This window comes from Engystomops pustulosus, chromosome 2, assembly GCF_040894005.1.
Source record: "Engystomops pustulosus chromosome 2, aEngPut4.maternal, whole genome shotgun sequence".
Taxonomy (NCBI): domain Eukaryota; kingdom Metazoa; phylum Chordata; class Amphibia; order Anura; family Leptodactylidae; genus Engystomops; species Engystomops pustulosus.
In genome coordinates, this window is record NC_092412.1 from 230,361,633 (window position 1) to 230,389,451 (window position 27,819).

Consider the following 27,819-nt stretch of genomic DNA (forward strand, 5'->3'; position numbering starts at 1 on the left):
CAGCACTAGCCCTGTGTACGTTAGAAACAGTTTGTATCATGTAGAAAATGGCGCTCATAGCGTATCAGGACACACGGTTAGTGCATTGCATTCATAAAGGATTTTGGTTTTAGATGAAAATTGGCTTCGGGTGTGTGATACAGTCCTCTCTGTACACCGTCCGCACTGAATACTGAGGCAGGCAGGGCTCTCTGTGCAAACCTGAGTGTTATCCCAAGTCTCTTATATTGGCAGTGGCGTAACTGAACCTACATCACATGCCGGCGTCTGCGTCTATCGCCTTCACTCCTCGGAAAACTGTCTCAGCGTTCTCTTGTCAAAAAATAATAATAATGCAAAAGGAGTGTTATGAAATAGAATCCCGAGAAAAATTAAATAAACTATTTTATTATCTTGTCAACAAATAGAAAATGTCTCTTCTTGTCCAGACATGAGGACGTTGTAATAGAGGGGTTAGCTCTCCAGAGCGTCCAGGACTTTAATGATCTGTTGTTTAATGGCTTTGGTTGCGTCTCCTGCATTTGGAATTAAATACCTGGGAGGAGGAAAAACAAAATAAATATGGAAGTGAAAAAAACACAAACATATTCTATGGGATTTACACAGAAACTTCTACTGCTGAACACCTAAGGGTGGTGCCACGCATGGCGTTTTTGGTCCGTTTTTAAGCAAGCGTTTTCAGTTCTTTTTAAAACGCATGCGTTTTTTACAGTTTGGCTGCTTTGAACCTGTTTATCTATTAAGATAAACAGTTTCAAAGCAGCCAAAGGCATGATAAATGGCAAAATACGGATGTGTTTTAAAACACATGCATCAAAACGGACCAAAAACGCCATGTTTTAATCACCCAACGCTAGCGGAGCTTATGACCTCTAAGGCCGCGGTCACACGTTTCACTAGTGTTCCGTTCCTAATGCGACGCTATCGCATAGGGGGCAAGCCGGGGCCCGATCGTATTTGCATTTCCAGGGAAACGCATGCGATCGATAACCAGGACCCGGTGACTTGCATTTAAACAATACAAAACACTGGGCCCTGGTTACCGATCGCATGCGTTTCCCGGGAACCGAATATGCAATCAGGCCGCGGCCCGGCCCCGTGATGTAGAATCGCATTATGAATGCAACGCTAGCGGAACGTGTGACCACAACCTAAGCCACGGAATAGCTATTGGCCCAACAAGCTGAGGTTTAAAATGTAGATTTAACAATGAATCTTTAAACACTTACCTCTCCACTGCTAATATTTCCACACCTGAGGCACTGCTATTCCCAAACTTAAAGGTGATTAGCTCAGGATGCTTCTTTTTAGACGTAATTTTGACGACTGAGCTGAGCGCTTGGCGCGACTGTATATAAGCAAATCCTTTTCTAGACGGGATCTCCCGCAAACAATACATGTGTGTTGCAGTTACCAAGAGGTGACTATGAAATCACAAGGGGAGAGAAAAAGTTAATATGCTGCCACATAGGGAATTACACCATTTATCCTCATATACAAAGTATTTAATGTCAGACCTGGGAAACATATGTCCATTTTCTTTAACTTCGTGACACGGGTAATGGTGTTTGATGTCAGGCTTGTTTATCCACGTCTGGATGTTTACTATTTCCTTGCGGTCGTCGTCCGACATGGAGGAGCTGTCGATCTCATCTGAGGGGATATTACAGCCATGGATGTCAAATTATTGACAATTATTATGGAAGCACCCTCTGCTGCCAGCATATACACATTCCTTGTATCCCAAAAAAAAAAAAAAATATGTACAAACACTTTAAAAGGGAACCTGTCACATTTTTTCCCCAAATACAGTTAGTGACAGGTTCCCAAAGTGCCCTATTAACTAAATGATGCTCTTCTTTTAGCTAAAAACTGCTTCCCTCAAATCTCCATAAAATCAACTTTATTTTACCTGGCATAGTCAGGTAAGATTACGGAGTGACTAACGGAGGGCATGTCCTCCTGTCCTCACTCATTTATACTCCTAATCATTCAGCACTTCAAGTCACGTGACCAGGGTGATGTTATCTCAGGTCCTTTATCCACTAACATGTGCATCGGAGAAGTAGAAGTCCATAGAGACTGCTGTGATTTCATGTGATCAGATACATAAATGGGGTACATTTTGCAAATGTAAGTGGATGAAGGACCTTAGATGACATCACCCTGGTCACTTGACATGAAGTGCTGAAAGTTAAGGAGTAGAAATGTGGAGTCCCTATGGGTGGAGATAAGGGGAGGTAAAAAAATAAAATATTACTAGGGGTTTGTTATAAGGCTCCAAATGTAATGAAGGCAGCAGAAGAACTGCTTATAAGTCAAATAGATGCAGCCTCAAAACATGGTAAAGTACTCATCATGGGTATAGACTGGGTATAGACATATAGACTGGGGGGGAGAAGCCTGCAGGTCCTTTAAAGGTAGCAGGTTTTTGTCAGAATTACGAGTTGGGGGCACCTGGATAAAAGTGACCATAACATCATGAATTTGTATTATGCTTTACTAAGAAAGTTCATAGAGAAGTTTTTAAAACGCAAAAAAAACCCAAAATGGCATCAATGGCAAGGGGTTAATTCTTAAAGTAAGAAGTTAACATTCATTATTACCTGTGTCATACTCTTCCTCATCCCCGATGCTAAACACTGGCTTCACACCGCGATACGGCTTCCCCACTCTGTCGCTGCTGCTGACATGTCTGCGGGAATTACAGAAAGAAACAAGATGGCATCGACTTAGTCACTACCAGAAGGGATCCGAACCTCGTGCAGGAGATCCTGTCCTGAGTATGTTTTATACGGGTAGGTCATGTAAGCAGTACACAGCGGGTTATGTCAGTAGAAGACGTTCATGCAAGCACAGTTGCATGCCTGACCGATACAAGCAAAAGCAACACATTTCAGTTGTAAGAAAACAATGGGTTACCTGTAGTAACTTTGACAGATGCAAGCGTGTTACTGGATCTCATGGGCTTTTTATGTTTATGTGCATTTTTATTTAAAAAAAAAAAAAAAGCCCCCAATTGTACGCTGAAGATATCCATAGACCTATACTGGCACCTTTTTAGCCTCCGTCTGACCAGTATACATAGCTTACTGTGCACGCCAGATACATCTTCACATCCTGCTGAGTCATGTATAAAGGGACGGATGCCACTGTATTATATATATCCCGGCCTCCGCTGAGTGTACACTCAGCCATTATGTAATTGTCCCAGGACACACCCTGAACACTGGCAGCAGCCAATCACTGGCTGGTTCTGATGTAAACTCCTTCTCCTGCTTCCAGGGGGAAGTGGCGGTACAGGACAACATATTCCAGTGTCTAAGCATACAGGGGGACACATCCAAGCCCCCCATTGTAAACAGACTTTGGGAGTCCTCCCAACACAGAGTAATAACAAGGTCTGAACTTTGATAACTATTGATATGGTATAAAAGTGCAAGGGATCATCAATGTTTATAACAAACAAGCGACCACAGGGTCAAGACGGGAATGAATAGATTTTTTTTTTTTTTTTAAAGATAACTGAGAGTCCCTGACAATGGATTCACTGGTTAGAAATAATTGTTTAGGTCTTTAATAAAAATGTATTTGACCAAAAAAGAGAAATAATAAAGTGACTCTTCTCCATGTCTTATCCAGGATGAATGGCTCTGCTTTGCTTCATTTACTTTAGTGGGAACTGCAATACCCGACCCAGGCCATGATCGCTGGGATCATCCCCATTACACCAAAACAAGACTCGTCATCACCAGGCTCCTCCTCAACTCTGCACTCTGCCATCTTCATCCATCCCAGAGACTTTAAAAGGATTCACCAGATTATATCCCATTATACTACCAGCATCCTCATTAGGGTATGAAATTTCTAGTATCCCCTCTTTTAATGTTAAATCTTGAAAAGAGTAAAAAAAAGTCAACTTTTGGCTGAGATGAGTCGCCTTCAGAACTGGACGGGGAGCAACATTTCAGACGCCCCTATCTTAGGTTCTATAGTACATCAAAGCTTTTTCTGTCATGTACGAGACAAGAAGGAAAAAAAACGGAAAATGTATCTTTGGGCTCATGCACAAAAACCCTAACCCAGGTGCCATAGACCTCTATGGGACCGTAATGAGGTCATATCAGTTCACTTTCCCAATTATTTCTTTTATTAATATTAATGGTTATGTAGAAAATTGGAATTTGGTTTCCTCAAGTCCACTACAATGGCCCTGTGGGGCTGTCATGGGGGAGGAGGTGGAAAATAGGAATCAGAACACACTGGTAATTCGGTTTCCATAAGTCTACCATGACGGCCCCCTGAATAAAATGGCCGTCATGGTGGACAAGATGGAGAAAGCAGATTCTTACCTTTAATATGACACCGGCCTTTTTCTAGATGATATATAACCACTTTTTTTTTTTTTATAGGTATACAGTTGAAATTACACATAAAATTGGGAATTCTAGAAAGGACATTTCATACCCGACCTGAGGACATGTGGCAGTGCAGTGAGGAGGACTGGGGGGCTCAGGACCCCTGCTCTAATGACTAGCAAAGGTATGGATCGACGTCAAATGTTTATTAAGGTACATGTCCTTAAAGGACATCTACCAGTAGGATGAGGACTGTATGCAAATGAGCCTGTGGGGGCTCTAGGCTCCATAGATGTTAATGGAGCCTGAAGCCCCTCAGTCTCATTTGCATACGGCCCCTCATCCTGGTGGTAGATGCCATTTAAAGTGCAATCCTGAGATATTTCATGAGGATCTTTCACCAACACCACTAATGCTTTACATTCATTAATAGGGGTGAAGGTAATGGAGGGTCCACTATAAAAAAAAACTAATGACAATTAAACAAACCTTTACACACAGCGTTCAGTAATAGAAATATATTCTACAGTAACATGCATGTAACGTGACTTGTTATGACAACATGAAGATCAGCAAACAATATATCTACCGCTCCATAGATTTATCATCAGTGAATAAACTGCAGCAAGCACAAAGCGTACAAAATATTTGGACACATTGAGGACATCAAATATTTTGTAGCTATAGATGGGCACTAATGGGCAAAATATCCATGCCTACTGGAGAAAGAGGTGTGAGTGGAAAGAGTACACATTAAAGGCATCTATAATTTACTATTCTAGAGTGAAATGTTATGGAGAGAGCAGATTAGCTTCAGATGGAAGAGAACATTAGTGCTTTGGTGCGGTTAGGAGAAAAGTGGCAAGTAAAGTTCCTCTACTCTTCAATAATGGAAAGAGAAGCATCAGTGACACGGACCGGCCACAAGGGGGCAATAAAAGATGACAGGAGTCATTACAATTTATTAACTCTGCATGCAAGGGCGTAACTACTGGGGTAGCAGCTATAGCAGCTGCTATGGGGCCCACAGTGTCAGGGGGGGGGCCAGCATCTGGGTTATTTGATGTGAATATGCTATTTGTGTATATTTATGATGTGTATATTGCTCCTAAAGTGTGTGCATATGTGATGTGTATATGCTGTGTGTCTGTGTATATGATACTGTATGTATGTGTGTATAAGCTGTATGTATGTATGTATGTATGTATGTATGTATATGGTGTGTACATACTGTATGTTTTTTTTTAAAGGGTAACTGGGGCCCCATTCAGAAGTTCTCTATGTGGACCTGCCTCTCCTAGATACACCCCCGTCTGTATGATTTCAGGAAAATAGAGCAATGGAGTTAATGTGGCGGCCGGGGAGGCTTGTGGCACGTGTCAGCGTGACTGATGCTTACAGAGAGTGAGACGCTGTGCTAAGAAGAGGTGGTGGTGTCACATCTGGCTACAGCTTACCGCTCCAAACTCGCCCTCTCTGGCCAGGGAAGATTGAAAGTCATTCTACAGTAAATTGAGGCACAGGACACAAACCAAAAAGGATTACATCAACAAAAGTCTCTCCATATATTAGCCGACAGTTTAATATGGTGGACAAGCAAAACGAATGAGCATAGAGCCCGCATATGAAAAAAAAAAAAAAAATTTAAATTAAAAAATGAAAAATTAAGAAAAAAAAGCTCTTTAAGTATGAACATGTGGAAAGGAATTTAAAACTTTTTAAGTCATCAACTTACCACAGGATAGGAAATCGCAAGCCAATAGTTGGGGGTCAGACCCATCAGGGGAATAGACCCAGGGAACGGAGGTCTCATTCTCACTAATAGGTTGAATGGCAGGGTGAGCATGTGCACAGACGCTCCATACAATACCATGGGAGCGACAAAAGCAATCATGCACAATACTCCGAAATTGCCGGCAATCACATAGTCATAACCACAGATAAACCAGCGTGCACCCATTACTAAGAAAGGGACTTCTGTTTTCTTGATTGTCAGGGGTCCCAGCAGGCACATCCTCATCAATCAGCTTTATACACCCCTCATCCATTGTATATGAAAATTAAGAACAACTCTCTTAAAGGGAACCTGTCACCAGGGACCTGTAGCTGCAGCTGTAGGAGCACAAAGTTGGGGGCTGAGAGCTGAGGAGTCTGCAGCAGAGACAAGTCACGTGTTGTTTTTTTGAAATGCATCCAAACCAAAGCCCAACCCCTGGGACTACATAGAGGATTCTGTCAGGGTGCAAGGTAAGTTATAACACACAATTATATTGTAGATATATGTAAATGCTTAGAGAAAGAAGTAAGGCAGATTTGCAATGCAGGTGTGATGGGCTTCTGCAACCATTAGTGAGAATGAGTTCCCTGGTGACAGGTTCCCTTTAAGGGAGGTTTTCCATGACCATGATATTTCTAACTAACTGCTTAGATTAGTCTAAAACAAAATCCATACCAACTGATGATAGAAAACCCACTATGAATATAAGACATTAATTTGGGGTTGGAGGAAAACTTTGCTATAAGATCTGCAGTCTAGATTAAACCCTGTAGCCCAACAGTGATACTGTTCATACAAACTCTGTGGGATTTACCTGCCCGAACCTAGAAGAATTGAACTGAACTCTGTGTGCTGTACAGTTCACCTCACTTGGTTTGGCTCCGCAGACACACGGAGTGAGTAGGTCTGAACAGGCTAAGCAGTAAGAGGCCAAAATGTATTTATCACATCATATCCTACCCTACATTGTATACATATGAACATATCTCATACATCGGAAGTATAGACCAGCACAGACCACGATCATTTATTAGTCTAGTGTGATATTCTGTTGCGATTCATTGTGTTTTAGCTTATAATGTATCTTAATAACCTAATCACATTTTATCTGAAAAGAGATGAATGAGGACAGTGTGTAACCCCCATAATACTATACCATGAGATTATAGAACCAAATAAACACTCACCTATCTACTGGGGCGGAAGTATTCTCAATAAAGCTGATGACTTTCTCCTTTACATTCACAGACTTGGTCTTCAAAGCCACTGTCATTTTATTCACTAAGGACTTCACCCCCTTTCCATCACCAAATCCATTAGCAGCATCGCCCTGCAAAACCAATCAAAACCTTGAAATTAAAAGGTAACCTCTCATTGACTTACCTCCATTATTTTCATATATGGCTGATTTATAACGTATATATCTATTAAATATATATTCATGTATGGCTGATTTATGAAAGGTAACCTCTTATAGATGAAATATACTGGATGTGAATCAATGGCTGATTTGCTGTGGATATTGTATGAGGATTTATGCACCTTATGCATCCAGCATCAGCTATGTAAATGAGAATTGAAGAGATCATAAACGTTTTTGCTGTGGAATCTCCTTTTCCATAGACGGAGGAGAGATTCGGTGTAAATCTGCAGCAGAAAATGGACAGTTCCCACATAGATTTTTTTCAGTGTTTGTGGACCAACATTGAAATCACACAGATTTTAAAGGGGTTGTCCGAGTTCTGAAAAAAAAAAAACTAAGGGAGGCCGGGAGGGCGCTGCTTAAAAAAAATAAAGTCCTACTTACCTTCCGGTGCCCTCCGGTATCCAGCGCTGCTGTCGCGGCATGTAAACAAACATGGCCGCCGGAGCAGCGCTGGATACAGCACTGCACTGTGAATGCGGGCCGGAAGGTTGTCGGGTCCGGAGGGCACCGGAAAGTAAGTAGATCTTTATTATTTTAAGCAGCACCCTCCCGGCCCCCCTTAGTTTTTCTTTCAGAACTCGGACAACCCCTTTAATGCTGCAGATATTCTTCATAGGTAGAAAAATTTCACGGTGGAACCTGATCAAATTTTACCACAATATAGAGAAGAGGCGAACACAATTATGAAAAATAATACAGGCAGTCCCCAGGTTACGTACAAGAGAGGTTCTGTAGGTTTGTTCTTAAATTGAATTTGTATGTAAGTTGGAACTGTATATTTTATGATTGTAAGCCCAGCCAATTTTTTTTTTGGTCTGACAATTTGATTTTGTAAAATGTTGGATTGTCCAGGATGAACAATAAAGCTTCATTACAGACACCTGTGATAACCCTTGCAGCTGATCAGTGTAGCCTCAGGCTAAAGTACAGTAAATTATCAACATCCAGAGGTCCAGGGGTTGTCTGTAAGTCGGGTGTTCTCCAATCTGTTCTATTTATGACATATCCACAAGATATTTCATAAAAGGATAATTAATGCAGATGCTACGGCTGGGATCGGTACCTTTATTGGGAAGGGAGGTCCATTGACTTTCCAAATTGAGAGAGCTTGCTGCAAGTATGACCATTCTCCATTCAATTCAGTGTATATTCAATGTGGCTTTCATTGCATCAATCAGTTGAATAAAGGTTTAGCAGACCTCTGTTCCCAACATTGGTGAAAGTCCAAGGCGTAGAAACCACATCAATCATCTATTTATGACACATCTTGTCATAAATAGTCTAGATATGAAAACTGTACATCTGCTGCTGTACTTACATCTGTATAGGAACTTGTACTGCTCCGTGACCCGGACGTGCTAACAATCCAATGTCCATATCCTGTCTCCGGTCCTTCTACATTGATATCGGCCAAGTGCTGCTGTAACACTGCGCAGAGAGCAGAGGAACAGGAACTGATCAGACTCTAAAAATATTTACCTGGTTGGTGTTTAAATACCCATAAAAAGTAAAAAAAAACTATATTAACAGTATTATCACAGGAGGAAATTTGGTATTCTGGTAAAATCTTATCTAGTTCAGATACTGTAGATGTTTTAGGAATTTTTTTTTATACCTGAAACATAATACAATTCCCCATCATGAGGATGGTAGCTGCCCCGAAGTAACTTACCCATGAATCCTCCTTTGGCAATACTTATGTATTCCTTGTTTTTCTATTAAAAAACAAATAAAAAATCCACTTTAAAACCATGTAAAATTCTTTAGGTAACATAATGTAACTGGTACACCCCAGATGCTCCAGTGACTTACAGTCTACATACAGAAGCTAAAGAGATCAGACCTGTAAGAAATGGGCGAGGACCATATTCATGTACATGTCTTCTTCTTCCCTGCCGCTGCCCATGAAGCACAAGTGTTCTCCTCCGGCCACCGAGCCGGACTCTATGGACTGCTTCTGTGCTTCCAAGAGAGACTTCACCGACAGAGCAAACTCTCCGGGATTTTGCAGCATCTGTAAGACATATCAGGTCACAACATTATATAAGTCTTTATTGATTTAATAAAACTGCCTAATGATCCGTGTTTTCTACATACCAAGTCAGAGTCTAAATGAAAGGCTGTGGAGAGATGTCCGGAATTGTACTGCTCTGCAGGCCGGCAATCTACCACAAAGAAGCGCACTCCATCCTAGAAGAACCGAGACCGAACATGTCATACAACAGGGTCCAGCAACAGCAATTTCTTCCCATTTAACTCCTAGTGGTAATATGTCAAACCTGCTCATTGCAAATTCTGCATGTGATGAGGCTGTCAGGCAATATTCATCGGATCTATCTATAATCTATCTATAACTTCATAGAATCACATGTTAAGATGCTAATTCAAGGTTTTCAATCAAGGTAAAAATATGTAAACAAACAGGCTGGCTATCCTGGGAAAGCAAAGTTTCCTGGTGGCAAGGATCACCATCTTCAGGCTACATGCTTATAAACATGCGCTATGCACAAGCCTCAAAAACAGATCTGTGGTCCGTTTTTTCAGGCCGGGTGTCACATGCATGCAAACGCTTTCTGTGCGTTCTTTACGTGATTGTATTACTTAGCAACTGAAAATAAGAGTCCCCATACACTTCTATGGGAAGGCCTGAGCTGCAGACATGGGCAGTAATAGGATCTGCTCTGAGTTTCCTACAGACTGCACAAAAATCTGTGACAAACATATCCATGCGCATGGGTCCATTGATATTAACGTGTCAGTGTGCCTTTACACGGAGGGAAAAAAGCCATAAAAACAAGTGCAAACTGCACTATGTGCGACTGTGCAGGATGCGCCAGGTTATTGAACACTGCTGCATGGTCTTCATTAATTTTGTATGATAAAAAAAAGTTACACAATTTTCCAATACACTTTCTGTATCAGTGTTTTTCTAGATCTCTGCTTGCTGTTATTCAATAGGAAGCTTCAATGTTTACTTCCTGCAAATACAGATTCCTGGTCATGTGATGGCACACAGGCGCACAGTTTGTTATGTCACAGCTCTGATTGCTCTCTCACACACAAAACTAGCGAGCCGATGTTATCCTGTTATTACCCCTTTAAATGGGTCTGTCTAAAAACAAATACATTTCAATCAAACTCCTTTGACATCAAGTATTTTGCCATTCACCAGTAACTTCTAAAAATACAGCGATGGACTTTGTACCCTCTATCTTACCATTACGTAATGAGTGGAGAGGCTGCAATTCTGTATAGATTAGAATTAGGATAAGGGAACCTGCCAAGTGCGTCATAGAAAAGGGATAACAGTGATTTTAATATACAGATCAACCTTGCTTAAAAGGGGCTCCCTTTCGTTTCCTCTAACTTGCAACATCCGCTGCAGGAATCGATAACCCTCACCTCTTGCTGATTTGCTTGAAGAATTTCTGATACAGAAATTGCCAAACACAGCGCCTGACTGAGATCAGAGTCGTCTTTCAGAGCAATGAGACTGCTGCCAAACAGATTCTGGTTGTCCTACAATAAAGAAATACACACAGGCATTTATAAAGATTGCAGTAAAAGCAGTAACAAAACTGAATACAACAATAGTGAACAAAGAGTATGATATGTCCTACACCTCTATAGTAAGGACATGCCGTGAAATTGCAGAGGTATCCCTACAACGGTGGAGTGAATGTAGCCTAACACAATGCAATGTCACCGCTTAATCTTTGTGTATCTACAAAGACTGATAGTCTAAAGAAATTCTGGTAACAGTAAGTTCTTGCTTATTTTAACACTTTATTATAAAATAAAACAATAATGAATATACTTACCTTGCGAAAAGAAGCTGGAGTCTTGCTATAGTAATGATGAGCCAGACTGAACAGATCTTCTATGTCCGCTACCTCAAGATTTGTAGGTGGACTTTCCAGGAATTCTAAGAGAAAGTGGAAAAATAATATACACACACACACACACACACACACACATACATACATACATACATACATACATATATATATATATATATATATATATATATCATATATATAGCGCCATCATAATCTGTAGCGCTTTACAAATCATATATACTAACACATATATATGTGTGTATATATATAGATAGATAGATAGATAGATAGGATAGATATATATATATATATATATATATATTATATATATATATATATATACACACAGGCAGTCCCCGGGTTACGTACAAGATAGGGTTTGTAGGTTTGTTCTTAAGTTGAGGTGTATGCAAGTCGGAACCGTATACTTTATTATTGTAACCCCAGTCAAACTTTTTTTGGTCACTGTGACAATTGGATTTTAAAAATGTTGGGTTGATAAGAACCAGGATAAACAATACATATTAATTGCAGACACCTGTGATAACTGTTATAGCTGGTTATTGTAGCCTAGGACTAAAGTACAGTAAATTACCAAAATCCAGAGGTTCGTTTGTAACTAGGGGTCGTATGTAAGTCAGGTGTTCTTAAGTAGGGGACCGCCTGTATTTGCCTCATATAAATATGTAAGGCTAGAAGCATCTTGATTGTGATCTTACTCATGTGTATATGTGTATGGTGTATGTAAACCTCTGGGTTCAATTACATAACCTCTACATTTACAGACTGCAGTAACTATTGGTATGTGGCAACAGCCTGAATCCACCAAATATTCCTCCATCACACGCTCACAGTCTTACTTATAAGTTCTTCTTTGGAATTCATTTCTTCTGCCAGAACAACCTCCCTGAAAATACAGAGAAAAGCCATTAGTGGAAGATCAATACTTATAGCGAGCCGCAGAGTTCTGCCTCACACCTCCCCCATGGACTCACTTTACATTGACAAGCATGATCAGCATCAAGAAGTACATGAAGAACGGATCTGCCTGCTGCAAGTAACTATCCCAAATCGCCTGTGTGACTTCAACTGAGCAGTGATATGCAAAGAGGCTCCCGAACTGCAAGATCGGAGTAAAGAGACCATAAGTCACAGCGCATGCAAGACATGCAAGACATCAAGGCTCACAAGTTATAATTACCATACAGTGTAGATATAGACAGCACGCACGTGGTTAGGGGGAACATATATATTTCCTGAATATTCATTATTTCATTATAAGTCAAATTCTCAGCTGTTGCCTGGACTTGTAGAAAAAACTCACGGTAAGGTATGATACAGTAGCTGGCTATGTATCGGATGGGACTGTGTTTATGTTCTGCCTGTTCTATTGTAATGCATTTTCTTGCTTTCCAAACAATAAAATTTTGTCAAAACTAAAAAGCTCACAGTAAGGCCCCATGTACACAAACATAATGGGGACCGATATCCAGCCACGCCATTTATGGCCGAATATCAGTCCACATTGAAGCCTGGTCATGGTGCGGTAAGCATACATTGTTTCAAAGCACCCTGACGTGTCCTATATGTTGCCGTGCTATTGCTTCTTTATGGAGAAGGGAGGAGTGAGGGGCACCTCATGGCTTTATACTCGCTCGGGATCAAGCCCAGGCAAACATATGTTGGTCTGCATGAGGCCTTATAGACGGGATGGTTGATACCATATTGGACAGGAACACGTAATGTATTCGTAGGACTTGGTTATCGCTATCATCAGATGTTTACTTGACACAGCGTACAACGCACATAACGTTCACTGTAACACAATTTAACTAGATTTCCTAAAATTACCCAATAGTTACCCAGTTAAGTGCATAAAGATCGGGAGTGATCTTCTTTGTGTCGAGGAAAGAACACAGTTCAGGCTCATGATACTGGAGGAGAAGCCGGAATAAATGGAAAGGTTTTCCTTTCTTGTAACAATCCCTAAAGAGAAATAAAAATTGTAATATAATATTGTTATACTGAAGTAAATGCCTTTAAGAGGGCACATGGTCAACGAATTTTACCCCCACTAAACTACTAATTCCTTCAGGTAGGGAATGAAATGTCCTTTCTAGAATTATGTGAAAACTCATCTGTTTACCTATAAACATTAAAGGAAACCTACCACTTAGTATGGCAGGGGTAAGCTGTAAGTACCGAGCACCAGCTCAGGGTGAGCTGGCGCCGGTACTTACTTTCGTTAGTGTTAAAACCGCGGTATCGCGGTTTTAACACTTTTTAAACTTTAGGGCAGAAGGGGCTTCGGCGCTGCGCGCGACCGTGCGCGCGCAACATCTCCACTATTTCCTATGGAGGCGCGCGCACGCAGCGCCGAAGTGTCTTCTGCCCTAAAGTTTAAAAAGTGTTAAAACCGCGATACCGCGGTTTTAACACTAACGAAAGTAAGTACCGGCACCAGCTCACCCTGAGCTGGTGCTCGGTACTTACAGCTTACCCCTGCCATACTAAGTGGTAGGTTTCCTTTAAATATCCTCCAAAGTCATGTACAAATAATTAGTGAAGAGTAATTTCTAACCAGTTATATTTTATATGACACCAAAAGCATGTTTCTTGGTGCTACAGAACCAAAGATAGAGGCATTTCAAGTGACCTTCCACTTGCAGCCTCTAAACTTGACTCATCTTGTATTTCAGATTTTTCTACAATTTACAGAACTTGAGATACAGGTAGTTAAATTACGCAGTTGGAAATGTGAGCTGCAGATAGAAAAATTGGCAAGAATTGGAATTTTTACTCCCATTATCTCAGTTTCTTCAAATCAGAGAATCACAACCTGATTTGATCTGAAAGAGGAAAATCTTACCTTAAATTTCACTCCAAAACATATTTCTAGGTACTATATATTCATTATATATACACACACACATATATATTATATTTAGCCCCTGCAGCATCTTGACTCCTCTCTGTTCATATTTTCACATGGATGAGAATCTGTTCTATAGGTAACCAGGTTCGATTTCACATAAAAGTGGGAATTCTAAAAGGGACATTTCACATTCTACCCAGGGAGGTAGTAGTTTAGTAAATTAGGGGCAGACTCCCTTTAAAGGAGATTCAATGTTAATGACACTGATCACCTATCCACAGGACACAGGAAATATATGATTACTAGGAGGCTAACCTCCTGTGGCGCCCCCAGGAGTATCAATAGAATAGGGGACTTTAATTTTGTTGCAAATACTTCAGGTTAATATAACAAACTTTGTAACAGCAAAACAGTAGGCATCAACCCTCCCCTGCCTGCTCAATTGCTCAGATCAGACTCATAAGATTATACTCTCACCTATACATCTACATACTGGAATAGGACTATAAAAGAGCTGGAAATCCCCTACACTCTTAGGCTACATTCACGCAAACGTACGGGGAACGTATATATACGGGCGATGTATACACGTTCCCCATACACTTCTAAGGCCGGGCATAAATCATGTGAATGTAGCCTTACTGTTCTGTGATATAGCACATCCCTGTAACCAGGTCTCTTCTACGCAGATCCTCCTCCCCCCATAGACAAATGAATTGCAACCTGAATATTTGAGCAGTTAAGAAGGTAGGATGATGGAAAATAAGAGGGTGCAATGGCAGTTCCCATATATCTGTTATGGGTAATCAGTTATTCACAGAAATATGTATAGTCACCTTGGAATATACTTATTCATGATGGCATAGAAACAATTATAGAAGTCACTGCGTGACAGGTCTAGGTCCACCAGTGGTTTGAGAAGGTAAAGCCAGCTGACGTTTTCCTGGTACTTGACATTTCGGGATTTACAATAAAACGTGACGACAGATTCAATGTCCTGGAGAACGTCAGGTTTCCGCTCTTCAGGTATGGTAAACAGCTCTAAACAAACACAAAGATGGGGAAGGGTTAATAAATCAACTACAACAATGAATCGATCCCTAGTCAAGCCAATAATAGGATTGCAATGTCTACCCCCTGTGACATCCCCAGTGATCAGTTGTAATCTCAGAGAAAAACAGGAAATAAGCAATCACTGTCCTCGCAGCGCCACCACAGGGGATACCAAGTATTGCAAGTCACCTATTCAAATGAATACATCGTCTTGTGTAGCGCAGGTTATACAACATCCAAATAACTCACAGTTTATCTTTTTGTTATTGGTAAAATTAACCTCATGCAAGATGTGCAGCCACAGAAATATTCCAGGACTGCCGAATCTGCATCACACAACTTCTATCTGACACTTGTGATCTTACCTAATAGATTCTGACAATCCCGGTGAATGACTGACTGCTCGGGAAGATCCAAAGAACCGTCCCACGCTGCCAGACTGTCCCCCTTTCCTGCAACGTTTAATGCAATCTAGAAGGATGAAAAAGATAAGTTATAATGGTCAATGTATATATTAAGAGTGTTACCCTACATGGGCCACAACACTGCAAAGGATCACCAGGGGTAAGTGATCATGCCTTCTATTTTAATCTACACCTCCCCATGCCACCAGAGGGGCCAACAATTCACCTCTCTGTAAGTTCTTCAGTTATTTTGAGATAAAACCAAAAGTGGTGGAGCACACAGAACAGGTCCAAGTCTTTCCATTATACGTTACCCCTATAAGGACTTGCACCGTTTCTGTGTGTTGGGCAACTGGCAATAACTGAAGGAAATAACCAAAAACCCATCAGATATGTGAAAGTGACTGGTTAATGCCTTTGACATTATATACAGTATTTCTTCAACCTCAAAAATAAGCTCCACTGTGCTATATCTAGTTGCAAATGGCTGACCTCTGAACCATGGCAACTAGTAACACAGTTCTTGTGTCATTGTAAAGAGGAGAATCTCTCCTTTAAAGTCATACAAGACTTGTGTTCCTTGGTGCCATAAAACTGGAGACACTGTTTTCATATACAGCCCCCAGTCTCTAACTATGGATATCAGTGTCTGTGGCACCTAGAAACACTTTAAAATGATACCAGAACTGTGTTTCTAAGTTCTGGTACTGGAGATATTGCCGTTTAAAGTCTGCCCCTCTCCAGACTGTCAGGTAACACTAGCATGGAGGAGGAAGAAGCTGACAGATGCAATGGTGACAAGCAGCTATATGGAAAAGAGGGGCTATTGTAAGTAAAGTGCAATTGGTAAAAATGAGGAATTGGGGACAATGATTATAAAAAAAAAAAAAAAAAATCACATTGGAATTCAAGGTTTGGAGGGTTATTATTTTTTCAATAATTGTAGATTTTTTTAATGGCAAAATATCATCCCACAACCCATTTTTCGGAGAAAATCATAATAAAAAATCTCCATATAGAAGAAACACGCTGGGAAGTAGACAAGGCCTCGATATGATATTCTCACCTTCCATACTTTTGCCCTGAGGTCTGAAGGAACAGGCCGTCCTTGGATAATATTACGGACAGTCTCCAGGTCACAACCTCCTGCTTCGAGGGCCTCGGCTAGATCAGTCTCCCTATAAATGAAATAAGACATTTCTTGAAAGGCATTTCCCATGAAAGAAAGTTCCTAAATTTCTAATCCCCTAGTGATGTTTACACAATACAGATCATTATTAACCCCTTAGTCTAGTATTTCCTCTGTTTTATTGCTGTTTGTGATGGTCAGTGTAATATTCAAGAGTGTGGGCATGGGCTCTCTAAGCATGATTCCTCTGTGCTATGAGATGCTGTGTGCTGATAATGTGCTTAAATTATCAGGGTTCCGGGGTTATATACACTTTTATTTAGCTTCTGAACATTCTTTTTCTTATTCAAATTTTAACAGAGAAATAACAAATATTTCACATATTAATATGTAGAGATACAAATACAAGGAAAATCAGCTTCTGAACATTCACTAGTATCCGTCACATAGAAAAAGAGAGATGAGACAGATCAGAGATGAGAGGATGATGAGATCCATGAGATGCATATAACACACAATGGGGCACATTTACTTACCCGGCCCATTCGCGATCCAGCGGCGCGTTCTCTGCACAGGATTCGGGTCCGGCTGGGATTTAAGATGGTAGTTCCTCCGCCGTCCACCAGGTGGCGCTGCAGCGCCAAAAATAATCTTAACGCCCCGGAATGCACCATCCCATAGAAGGTGAAGGTGAGCGCTCCCCAAGCGACACATTTTCGGTTTTTAAATGCGGCGGTTTTTCCGAATACGTCGGGTTTTCGTTCGGCCACGCCCCCCCGATTTCTGTCGCGCGCATGCCGGCCCCGATGCGCCACAATCCGATCGCGTGCGCCAAAAACCCGGGGCAATTCATGTACAAGCGGCGCAAATCGGAAATATTCGGGTAACACGTCGGGAAAACGCGAATCGGGCCCTTAGTAAATGACCCCCAATGTATCATAAGTCGGTCTTTGTCCGTCTGTCTTTTAGGGCTTTTCTGCTGGTCAGATGTATATTACAGGTTTTTTTCCTTATTGATGCATTTGGTGTTTGGTATTTAATGACTTTGCAACTTTTTATTACAAAAGTCGCAATCAGTTCCCAGCTAATTTCTACACCTGGGCAGGGGCAGCCATACATTTGCGCCAAAATTTGTGACTTTTTAAAAAAAGTCGCAACTTTCACATCTGGATTCAGGTGATAACTCAGGGACAATGGCAAACTTTGAAAGAAGACTGTTTTAGGTACAAAAAAGTTGCAAATGAACACCATGAAAAGTCTCAAAGATTAAAGAAAATGGCACACTTTTTTACAATTTAATACATTTGCCCCGATGACATTCTCAGCTCTGCTAAATCTCAGCTATAAACACACAGCTATATCTCCATCCCCTGCTATAAAGCTCTTATCTTATCTGTAGTTTGTAGAGCAAGTCTTTGTACTGCTTCTTGTAATGCAGGGCAAGATCAGAAGGCAGAGAGCACTGTAGTGTGCAGACAGAAGAAGCTATTCATGAGAAGAATCTGCCATGCCCGACCATAGTTAGAATATTTAGGGTCGGATCCCGGGCAACCAAAATTGCAACCACCAGGGCTGATAGAGACAGGTTTGAATTATATCTGTGAAATGCTGTATTTTTATTAATAACAGTGAATTAAAGAATGTGTTATTTTGTTATCTTGAGATCCTTTAAGATCCTGATTGTAAGATGCTAGTTGCCAACAGCCTGGCTTCAGTCTCAAGAAAGATGAGATCGGGACCCAAAACATATTAACCTTTCTATAAATTATATAGACGTTTTCATGATATACGTTGGTGAATGATGAATTAGAAGTAATGAATAAGACGGCGAATACAAAAACGTTTACATAGAAACAGAGGATGATCTGGAGAGACTCTTAGTGCAGTTGTTCTGGAATCAATAGCAGCTTCAGGCCTCCACCATAACACATGAACACGGATGTCACCTCGTAATGTAAGGGAAAGATTAGGATGGGGTCAGCCCCGAATATACTGAGTACATCAGAGGCAGCGAGGGATGGAGATGAAATATCTAATCTGTCCATATGACATACTGGACTGTAGCTGATCCTGTGGCTTGATCCGCAGCAGATATCAGATGCCAAGACGGATTTCTGCTGTGGATACACACTACTGACCATGGGCCTGATAGGAAAGTGTTTTATTATTCTGCAGCCGGAATTTCTTTTTATTCAAGACAAGTCATGTTCATGTAAGTAACATTTATTGAATGATAGGACCCCATACACATCAGATATTTGTCACAAGGTAAAATCTATCAGACACGGGGTCCAGGATTTTTCCACGGTCTGGTCCTTTTATAGATGCCAAGTCAGCTGGTTGTGGTCTACTCCCTTCTCCAATTCAGTACACTGCACTACTTGGCCTGAGCTGAGCATGCATGTGTAAAGGACAGAATACTGACATCTGTTTGCTGTAAATATCTAGTTTAAAGGGAACCTACCATTCCACACTGCGATTTACACCATACCTTAATGTTTTCTGATCATTATGCCATCTCTGAGAAATTCTCAGTTAAATCCCTATGCTAATGAGGCACTTCAGCATCCGAAGCACTGCTATCCTGCCTAAATCACTTCCCTCTTTTTCTAGTGTCACCCTATGCTTCTCACAGGATAAATCCACTGATTATCTGTTGCAGGAAGTAATATCAGGGTTCTGGGTGCCGAGGATAAATTTGGTGGACAAACGGTCTCATTAGCATACAAATTAAAATGGGAATTTCTCTGAAATGGACAATGGTCAGAAAGAATAAATGTAGGAGATTACAATGCATTTTTCAGCAGATTATTCCTTTCCTTTATTTATATAGTGCACACAGATTACGCAGCGCTGCACAGAATTTGCCAAATCAGTCCCTGTCCCCAATGGGGCTCACAATCTAATCAACCTACCAGTATGTTTTGGAGTGTGGGAGGAAACCAGAGGACCCAGAGGAAACCCACGCAAACACGGAGAGAACATACAAACTCTTTGCAGATGTTGACCCAGGTCTCCAGCGCTGCAAGGCTGTAATGCTAACCACTGAGCCACCCTGCTGCCCTTATAAAGCGTGGTGGAAGTGGTAGACTCCCATTTTAACCTTCACTGAACTTGGAATGTGTGAAGGTTTATTAGGAAAAATATAAATAAATTAAAATCATTGATTTAACTCTCCAGGCTCCTTCTCTATAATGAATAGTCATCTCAGTATGCACATTCATGCAGCCTGTCACAGACTAGCTCCGCCCACTTGACACCTACACCCAGACTGATTAAGATTATACTCACTCTCTTCCCACAAAACTATAAACCAACACAAATTATGTGTCACTTCCGGAACCGACTAAACAAGTCTCTTTATTTGCAGATGATCTGTACTTTTTTGGCAGCTTTATGAAGAGGAGATCATCAAAGTGTAAAATGTGATCACAACCTGCATCACCCAGTAACTAATCCCAAAATCCCTTAAATGGATTCTACAATAAGACGAGACATGAGCTTCTGCGATAATTCCTAGAGACAGAAATAACTCCACAGGACGTCCCCGCGCTCCACGTCCGCAGTATTGATCATCTGACAGATCCTTCATTATTGGAACAGATATTAGAAATCCTCAGATCGATTGAGAAATGCAGAAAATATTCTTTGCTCCAATCTCAAAAATTCCCTGGTCCACAAGGGAATTTACTAATCTATTATTATCTACATGAGCAGGTCCAAGTCCTGTCCAGTGCAGCTCAGGCCTTCCCATAAAGGTCCAACGGATTCCCGTTCCCCTTGCGTCTCCACTGATTCAGGAAGTTTTAACAAGCTACAAGTGACATCAATTGCCACCTTTTTCAGATCTGAAAAAACGGTTTACACACCAATGACACATGGACTGCAAAAATGGACCATTAGATCCATTGTCTGTGGCCCAAGAACAGCACAAAAATGTAGTTTTATGTCCGAGCGACAGGTTCATAATATTATCAGAGGTATGTGTGACAATTCACGACCTATGAATCGCCCTCTATTATCCAATCTTAAAGACCTGTCACCATTTTACCCCAGTAAACTCATATATATATATAAGATCTCCTACAAAGTCATGTGCAAAGAAACATAGAAGAGTAATATCCTGCCTGAGATGAGTCAAATTTGGAGGCAGCAGGAGGAGTGTCATTTTAGACTTATTAAAGCTAAGAATCTCATCTTTCATATCACATTAGAACTGTGATTCTGTAATCTATAGAACCAGAAGGCAGTTAAAGACAGCAAGAGGAATTTGTTGTACCCCAGCCTATGATGGAAGCCCCGTTCCCCCTGCCACGAAGGATACATCAAAAAAGTTAAAAATGTTCCCCCAGACATATTTGCACAAGGTCATGCCTGGTGTAGATTTGCGTAAAAATCTGCAAACGTTCAATTTTGTCAGGATATAGCAAGTGCACAGGTACAGGGCAGGGACGCCCCATGCCGGGCCACTCTGCTGCAGGTTGTGCCTTCATTACTCCCTCTTGGCGTGGAGGGAAAAATAAGGTAATCACAATATTGGTGACTCGCCAGAAAATTGACATACACATCCTGGTAAATGTCCCCTATAGTTGGGAATGTGAGCTGCATATAAAGATCCAGTTTCCACCTATTGCTTTAACTGCCTGCATCTCCGGTTCTGTAGAACACAGAACCAGAATCCTGATGTGATCTGACAGAGGAGATTCTTATCTTTTATATGACAATAACATGTTTCTAGGTACAATAGAATTGTAGAAAGGAGCGTCTGGAGTGACACTGCCTCTACAGCTTCTAAACTTGACTCATCTTAGGCATAATAGGACTCTTCTCTGCTCATTTTCACACGACTTTGGAGAAGAATTTAAACAGGTAAACCGGTGAAATTTCACATAAAAGAGGGAATTCTACAAAGGACATTTCATTACTTTCCTGAGTGGGCTGATAGTTTAATGGGGTAAAATCTGATGATAAGTTCTCTTTAAAGCTTATTTAATGTTATAGATATTGATCACCTTTCCACGGTTTAGGGGATGAATATCTAATTACTGGGAGTGACCTCGGACCCCCGGTGGCGAAGGATCAGACGTGACTACAGGACTTCCCTTATAATACACAGTGGCTTCCTATTATTAAACATAAAACCCATGACGTCTCTGTGTCATTTCCTTTATACATCTCAGTTTCCATGTGTATAATGGATGAACCACAATACAGACAATAGCCGAGGCTCCGGGCGCTGTACGACTATACAACACATGTATATACACCTGCTCTGTGCAGACATTACTGCCTCGCAGGCATCAGCCCATATCTGCTCATAACTTCAATGGCAATCAGAGTATAACGTAAGAAGTTGTGACCTTTGCACCGCAGTCACCCTGCCTAACACTTACATAGCCTTTAGCGCTGTCAGACACCCATAGTGCTTGTACCCTCCTGGGACCGCTGCCTAGGATGTACATCCACGCCTTGTGTATCCGCTGTAATAATGTTACCAGCGGGATCTATGCAATGTTCTTCTTGCAACTTTATTGCTAGTGCAAACAGTTACAAGACCTAATGTACAAATAGACTATAAAACTGCACATTAAAAGGAACCGTCAAAATCCAGGGACACTTACTCGTAGATCCAGGCACCGTGACTATGTCAAATTTCTTATATTTGTTATCCATGGCCTCCTTCCTTCTAAAATCAACTTTTAAAGCTATGCTAATAAACCTGAAAGGTTACCTAGCACCCTTGTGATCTGGCTTCAAAGGCTGTTACGCTGTCTCCCTCTGCCAGATGTAATCTCACTGCAGGAGAGGATGTTTTAGTAGAGGAGGAGAAAGGGATCCTACACAGAGTAACAGCCTGTGAATCTGCAGCATGGAGGGAATCTGGCAACACAACCAGGAGCCCTTCAGACTCATTAGCATAAATTAAAAGTTGATTTTACTATGATTTTACATATCGTTTCAGTTCATCACTCTGTAATATCTGGATGGTGTTATGCTCAAGTGTTGAGGTACTACGAGACCACACCTCATATTCTGGAACATAGTTTATTTTTGTATAATTTCCATTAAGGTATCGGTCCATATGTAAGATGGTTACAGCAGCACAATACAAGAAAATTTCATCACATCATAACTGATGTGGGTATTATTTTTAATTAATTCATCTATATTAATAATATTCTTTTCCATAAATACATACAATACAAAATCCCACAGGAGTAACAAGATCTAATACCTGCAAGATCAATATCACATATAATTCACAATCTCCCCCCCACCCCCGAACCCTCTAGAAACGATGGAACGACGACATAAAGAATTTAATACTTCAAACTCAAATAACTGATCTATTAGCGCCATCAGGCCAAGGAGGAATTTATTGCTTTTTTTAATATATATATATATATATATATATCTTTTCCATTGAACTGCTTGTATACACCACATAAAGTAATTCTCTTATATTAGGCCTATTGGAGGAATTCCACCTTCTTACTATCAATAATCTGGCTAAAAACTTCTGTGGGTATTATAAGAAGTCCAAAGTCCCAAGGCCCCCTTTTTACTTCAGAAATGAAATGGAAAATGACAGATATGAAATCAGATTAGTAATATCTCATGTGGGTAAAATGTTGCAACAACGACTGGGAACATTTCCTGTGATACACAGCTATTTCAGGTTTTGTACCTGGTGCTGAACACAAAGCTGAAGTCGCAGGATCCCATTGTCATGAGAATCTATGAAGATAACTCTTGAATTGCAAGAAATATTACAAAATCTGATTGTATCTGACAATTCTGTCTTGTCTTTGATCCAATATGGCAGACATGTTCCGCACATAGCAGCGTACCTATTCATTGCTGGGGTATGTGATATGTCATTTTCCTTTTTGTTTTGAAAATTAAAAGAAAATCCTGGGATTTTGGATTCACATTATTTATATACAGCCCAAGGCATAAAGAGGGGAAATTTGGCAACAAGACATTTTAGCTAGGAAGGCGTCTGATATTGCACAAATTGTCTGTGGGAGATAATTTTCCATGCAGTACACACTCTATAACAGTGATGGCAAACCTTTTAGAGACCGAGTGCCCAAACTACAACAATGACCCGCTTATTTATCGCAAAGTGCCAACACAGGAATGTAATTTGTGATTTATATTCCCTTCTCTGTCACAGTTTTCATTGATACCAGCACCTGAGGACACTAATAAAGCAGAAAATAGTCCCAGGTACAACTGTCACTATAAAATAGCTCTGTGCACAGCAAGTCCTGGGCTGTCTGGGACTGCAGGAAGATACCTGGAGTCATCTCTGGTGATGGCCCGAGTGCCCGCAGAAAGGGCTCCGAGTGCCACCTCTGGCACCAGTGCCATAGGTTAGCCATCACTGCTCTATAAGATGCAAATGTCAGCATCAGCCATATCCTGCATTCTTTATACACTGATGTATCAGCCCGGACGACATTCCTCACATACTATCAGCTCTGTTTATAGACTGTGTTATTCTATACTGAACACTTTGCTTGTATTTTACATTATTTTTTTATAACAATTCTTTTATTTATATAGCGCACACAGATTACGCAGCGCTGCACACAGTTTGCCAAATCAGTCCCTATCCACAATGGGGCTCACAATCAAATCATCCTACTAGTATTTTTCGGAGTGTGGAAGGAAACCGGAGGACCCAGAGGAAACCCACACAAACATGCAAAGAATATACAAACTCTTTGCAGATGTTGACCCTGGGACGTGAACCCAGGACCCCAGTGCTGCAAGACTGTAATGCTAAACTCTGAGCCACAATTTATAGCAATACATCTATAGATATGAACTCCCAACTACCCCATAGTCACCTATGGCTCAGTCAAGTGTGAAAAGAAGGTAAATAATGGAACAATTTTGGGGGGGACAATAGGATTGGAGGAGCTGGAGACCAATCTGTCTGCATTACCATTTGTTCAGCAGATTATCCCAGTGATGCTGGAGGCCAAAACTTTGCAAAACTTTTGAAAAGTTTTGGTGCACAGTGGTGCAATGTAGGGGACACACAGACTTCCCCTGATAATCCACACTTCCTTATTGCACAAGAGGTAAACCAAGTGTCTGTAATGAACGCCTGCCACATAAATGGCAATGGCCAATACTTATGCAGGGGTAAGCAAAGCTGGAGTGACAAGACATGCGGGGTCCACTCATCCCACCTCCTCACTTTTTCCCTCTATATGGTATCTATTTAAGATACCCTTTTGGATAGCACCTTTTCTATTTTTCACAGACAAGATTTGGTGATATAAAATTTAGATTCAGAATTGTGGACCGCTCCATGCTTCCTTATAATTTGATCTATTGATACATGGTGCTTTATCTTCCTCATTGTGCAACCTCCATCCCTTTGACAATACTACAAGTCCATTTTGACTACAGATTTGAGTAATAGAGACACACACGTCCCCCGTGCACATACCCCTAGGATATGTACTTACAGTAAGGATCTGTGCATAGATCATAGGCATCTGCTAACAGGTATGTATCCATGACAAGCTGTCCATGACGGGGTTCATTTTTTGCATAGTAAACTGAAGGAAGGGCACTTATAAGCATCACCGTATAGATTTACCCTACACTGGTCCAGAACACTTTATATATGCAGCGGCTCTAGGACTGTACTCACATAATGATTAACTCTCCAATAATTACAATCACTAATGTGTCTCAGAACTGGACATTGATCGATGGCGACACCCACTACCCAGGAAGTAACGCAATGTAATTGTCTTCTAGGCAGCAGCCAGCTTTTGTGGTTGATCGCGCTATTACTCAGCCCGCTGGTAATGGGTAGGTGGTAGAAGTAGTACAAAGGAGTTATTGCAGAATTTCTATGCTGTGTGCCCCCAGTCCATCCATTTGTCTCCATTCTAGTGTTACGTTGATAGTCCACAAAGACCCTTTTCCTTTCCCTGTCGCGGACAAATCATTAGGACCCAAATGCTTGCAGGACCAGTCCACCTAGACCGCCCATTTGTCTCTGTTGTCAGTTCTCCTCATACTTTGATCCCAGTAAAGACGCAGCGCTGTGCGGAGCCGGGGCTAGATGGGCGCAGCGCTGTGCGGAGCCGGGGCTAGATGGGCGCAGCGCTGTGCGGAGCCGGGGCTAGATGGGCGCAGCGCTGTGCGGAGCCGGGGCTAGATGGGCGCAGCGCTGTGCGGAGCCGGGGCTAGATGGGCGCAGCGCTGTGCGGAGCCGGGGCTAGATGGGCGCAGCGCTGTGCGGAGCCGGGGCTAGATGGGCGCAGCGCTGTGCGGAGCCGGGGCTAGATGGGCGCAGCGCTGTGCGGAGCCGGGGCTAGATGGGCGCAGCGCTGTGCGGAGCCGGGGCTAGATGGGCGCAGCGCTGTGCGGAGCCGGGGCTAGATGGGCGCAGCGCTGTGCGGAGCCGGGGCTAGATGGGCGCAGCGCTGTGCGGAGCCGGGGCTAGATGGGCGCAGCGCTGTGCGGAGCCGGGGCTAGATGGGCGCAGCGCTGTGCGGAGCCGGGGCTAGATGGGCGCAGCGCTGTGCGGAGCCGGGGCTAGATGGGCGCAGCGCTGTGCGGAGCCGGGGCTAGATGGGCGCAGCGCTGTGTAGAGTCGGGGTAGATGGGTGCATGGCTTTGTGTGCCCAGGCTGATGGGCACTTCACTGTGTGGATCTTTGGGTGGTGGATATCCAGATGAGGTGCCAGTGCCCGGGCACATCCCTCATCCCCATCCTGACAGCGCAGCTCCCCGTGTCCGGGTCTCATGATCAGCTGTAGCTCCGTCCCTCCTCCTGTCACCTCTCCCATGTCACACCCGGACACAGCCCCACTTACCAGGTGTCGGTCTCCTCCTCGTCTCCCGCTCCCGGGGAGGACAGTGGAGGTGAAGGAGAAGACAACGGAGACGGTTCCCCGGACTCAGCCATGTTTCTCTGTTGACGTTCCACGTCACTCCGCCGTAAAGCAACGAGAAGAGCAGAGCCGGGGCCGTGGAGTACTAACGCGAGCTGCTATTACACGAAATACGGCACACGCTGGCAAGAGAGGTGCCGTATGTGCTCGTCTAGTCGCGCAACATGCTGTGTACGGATCCTCGGAGGGTTCATGTGGCACATCAATCACAGCTTCAGGAAACATTGTCATAAAATCACAATTGTATGAAACACATTATTGGGGAAAAACATAAAAAATTCCATGTGTAAACGCAGTAACCTCCTCTTCCCATTGGGAATTTTCCCACTGTGGGACTATTAAAGGAGAATCTTATCTTATGTGGACAAATATCTCTATATCCCTTTATGGGCCATAATGGTGTAGGGGGCGCTGTAGCAATGACTGCCGCTAGGTCTTATTTTCACGGGAGGCCTTATATTTCTAAGCATGAACAAAATTGTACCAGGTTTTATTTTCAGGGGGTGTGTTATATTCAGGGAAACGGGGTATTTCTAGCCTGGGACGTAGGTCAGAGGGCTTCATGCTCATTCGCATACTTTTATAAAGTCTTTTTAGAAGAATTCCACGGTTCTAGAATATAACAGTTCCATCCCCTAGGAAACACAATAAGCAAATAAGTGAGGGCAGTCTATCATCCTTACATGTAACAGTAGATGTCCTTTTAATACATTGGTGGCGTCTCATACTGTATTATTTTCTACTTTTGCAGCTCTTCCACAAAAGGAGTTGTATTCTTACATTGATGAGCACAACTGTAGTGGATTATATTATGTAATGTTTGGGCAACCAATGGGATCCCACATCTCTTAAGGGCCCCTGGCCCCCTTAAAGGGGTTTTCCCACAAAAAAGTTAGGGATAGGGCCTAATTTGCTGATCGGTGGGAGTCTCAGTGCTGACACCCCAAGTACCTCCGCCGGACCCCTCATGGGTCCAACGGATCAGTTGTCCGCACTCAGACCCCCACTGATCAGCAAGTTAGGCCC

At 42.1% G+C, this 27,819-nt stretch overlaps 1 protein-coding gene across 2 annotated transcripts; it reads right to left on the reverse strand.

The window, feature by feature from the left end:
• Positions 1–366: 366 nt before the first annotated feature.
• Positions 367–26,933, reverse strand: TBC1D23 (TBC1 domain family member 23). Of its 2 annotated transcripts, XM_072138476.1 has the most exons (19): positions 26,716–26,933; positions 16,799–16,910; positions 15,694–15,799; positions 15,112–15,316; positions 13,263–13,386; positions 12,396–12,520; positions 12,261–12,307; positions 11,383–11,486; positions 10,964–11,080; positions 9,659–9,751; positions 9,405–9,575; positions 9,234–9,276; positions 8,880–8,989; positions 7,323–7,465; positions 5,816–5,860; positions 2,607–2,695; positions 1,518–1,653; positions 1,230–1,424; positions 367–535 (listed from the first exon to the last, which is right to left on the reverse strand). In XM_072138476.1, exons 1-19 carry the CDS (start codon positions 26,805–26,807, stop codon positions 454–456), a joined length of 2,139 nt encoding a protein of 712 aa, XP_071994577.1. In that variant the 5' UTR covers positions 26,808–26,933; the 3' UTR covers positions 367–453. The 2 variants fall into 2 exon arrangements, with proteins under 2 accessions (XP_071994577.1, XP_071994578.1); XM_072138477.1 differs by lacking the exon at positions 5,816–5,860.
• Between the last annotated feature and the right edge of the window lie 886 nt (positions 26,934–27,819).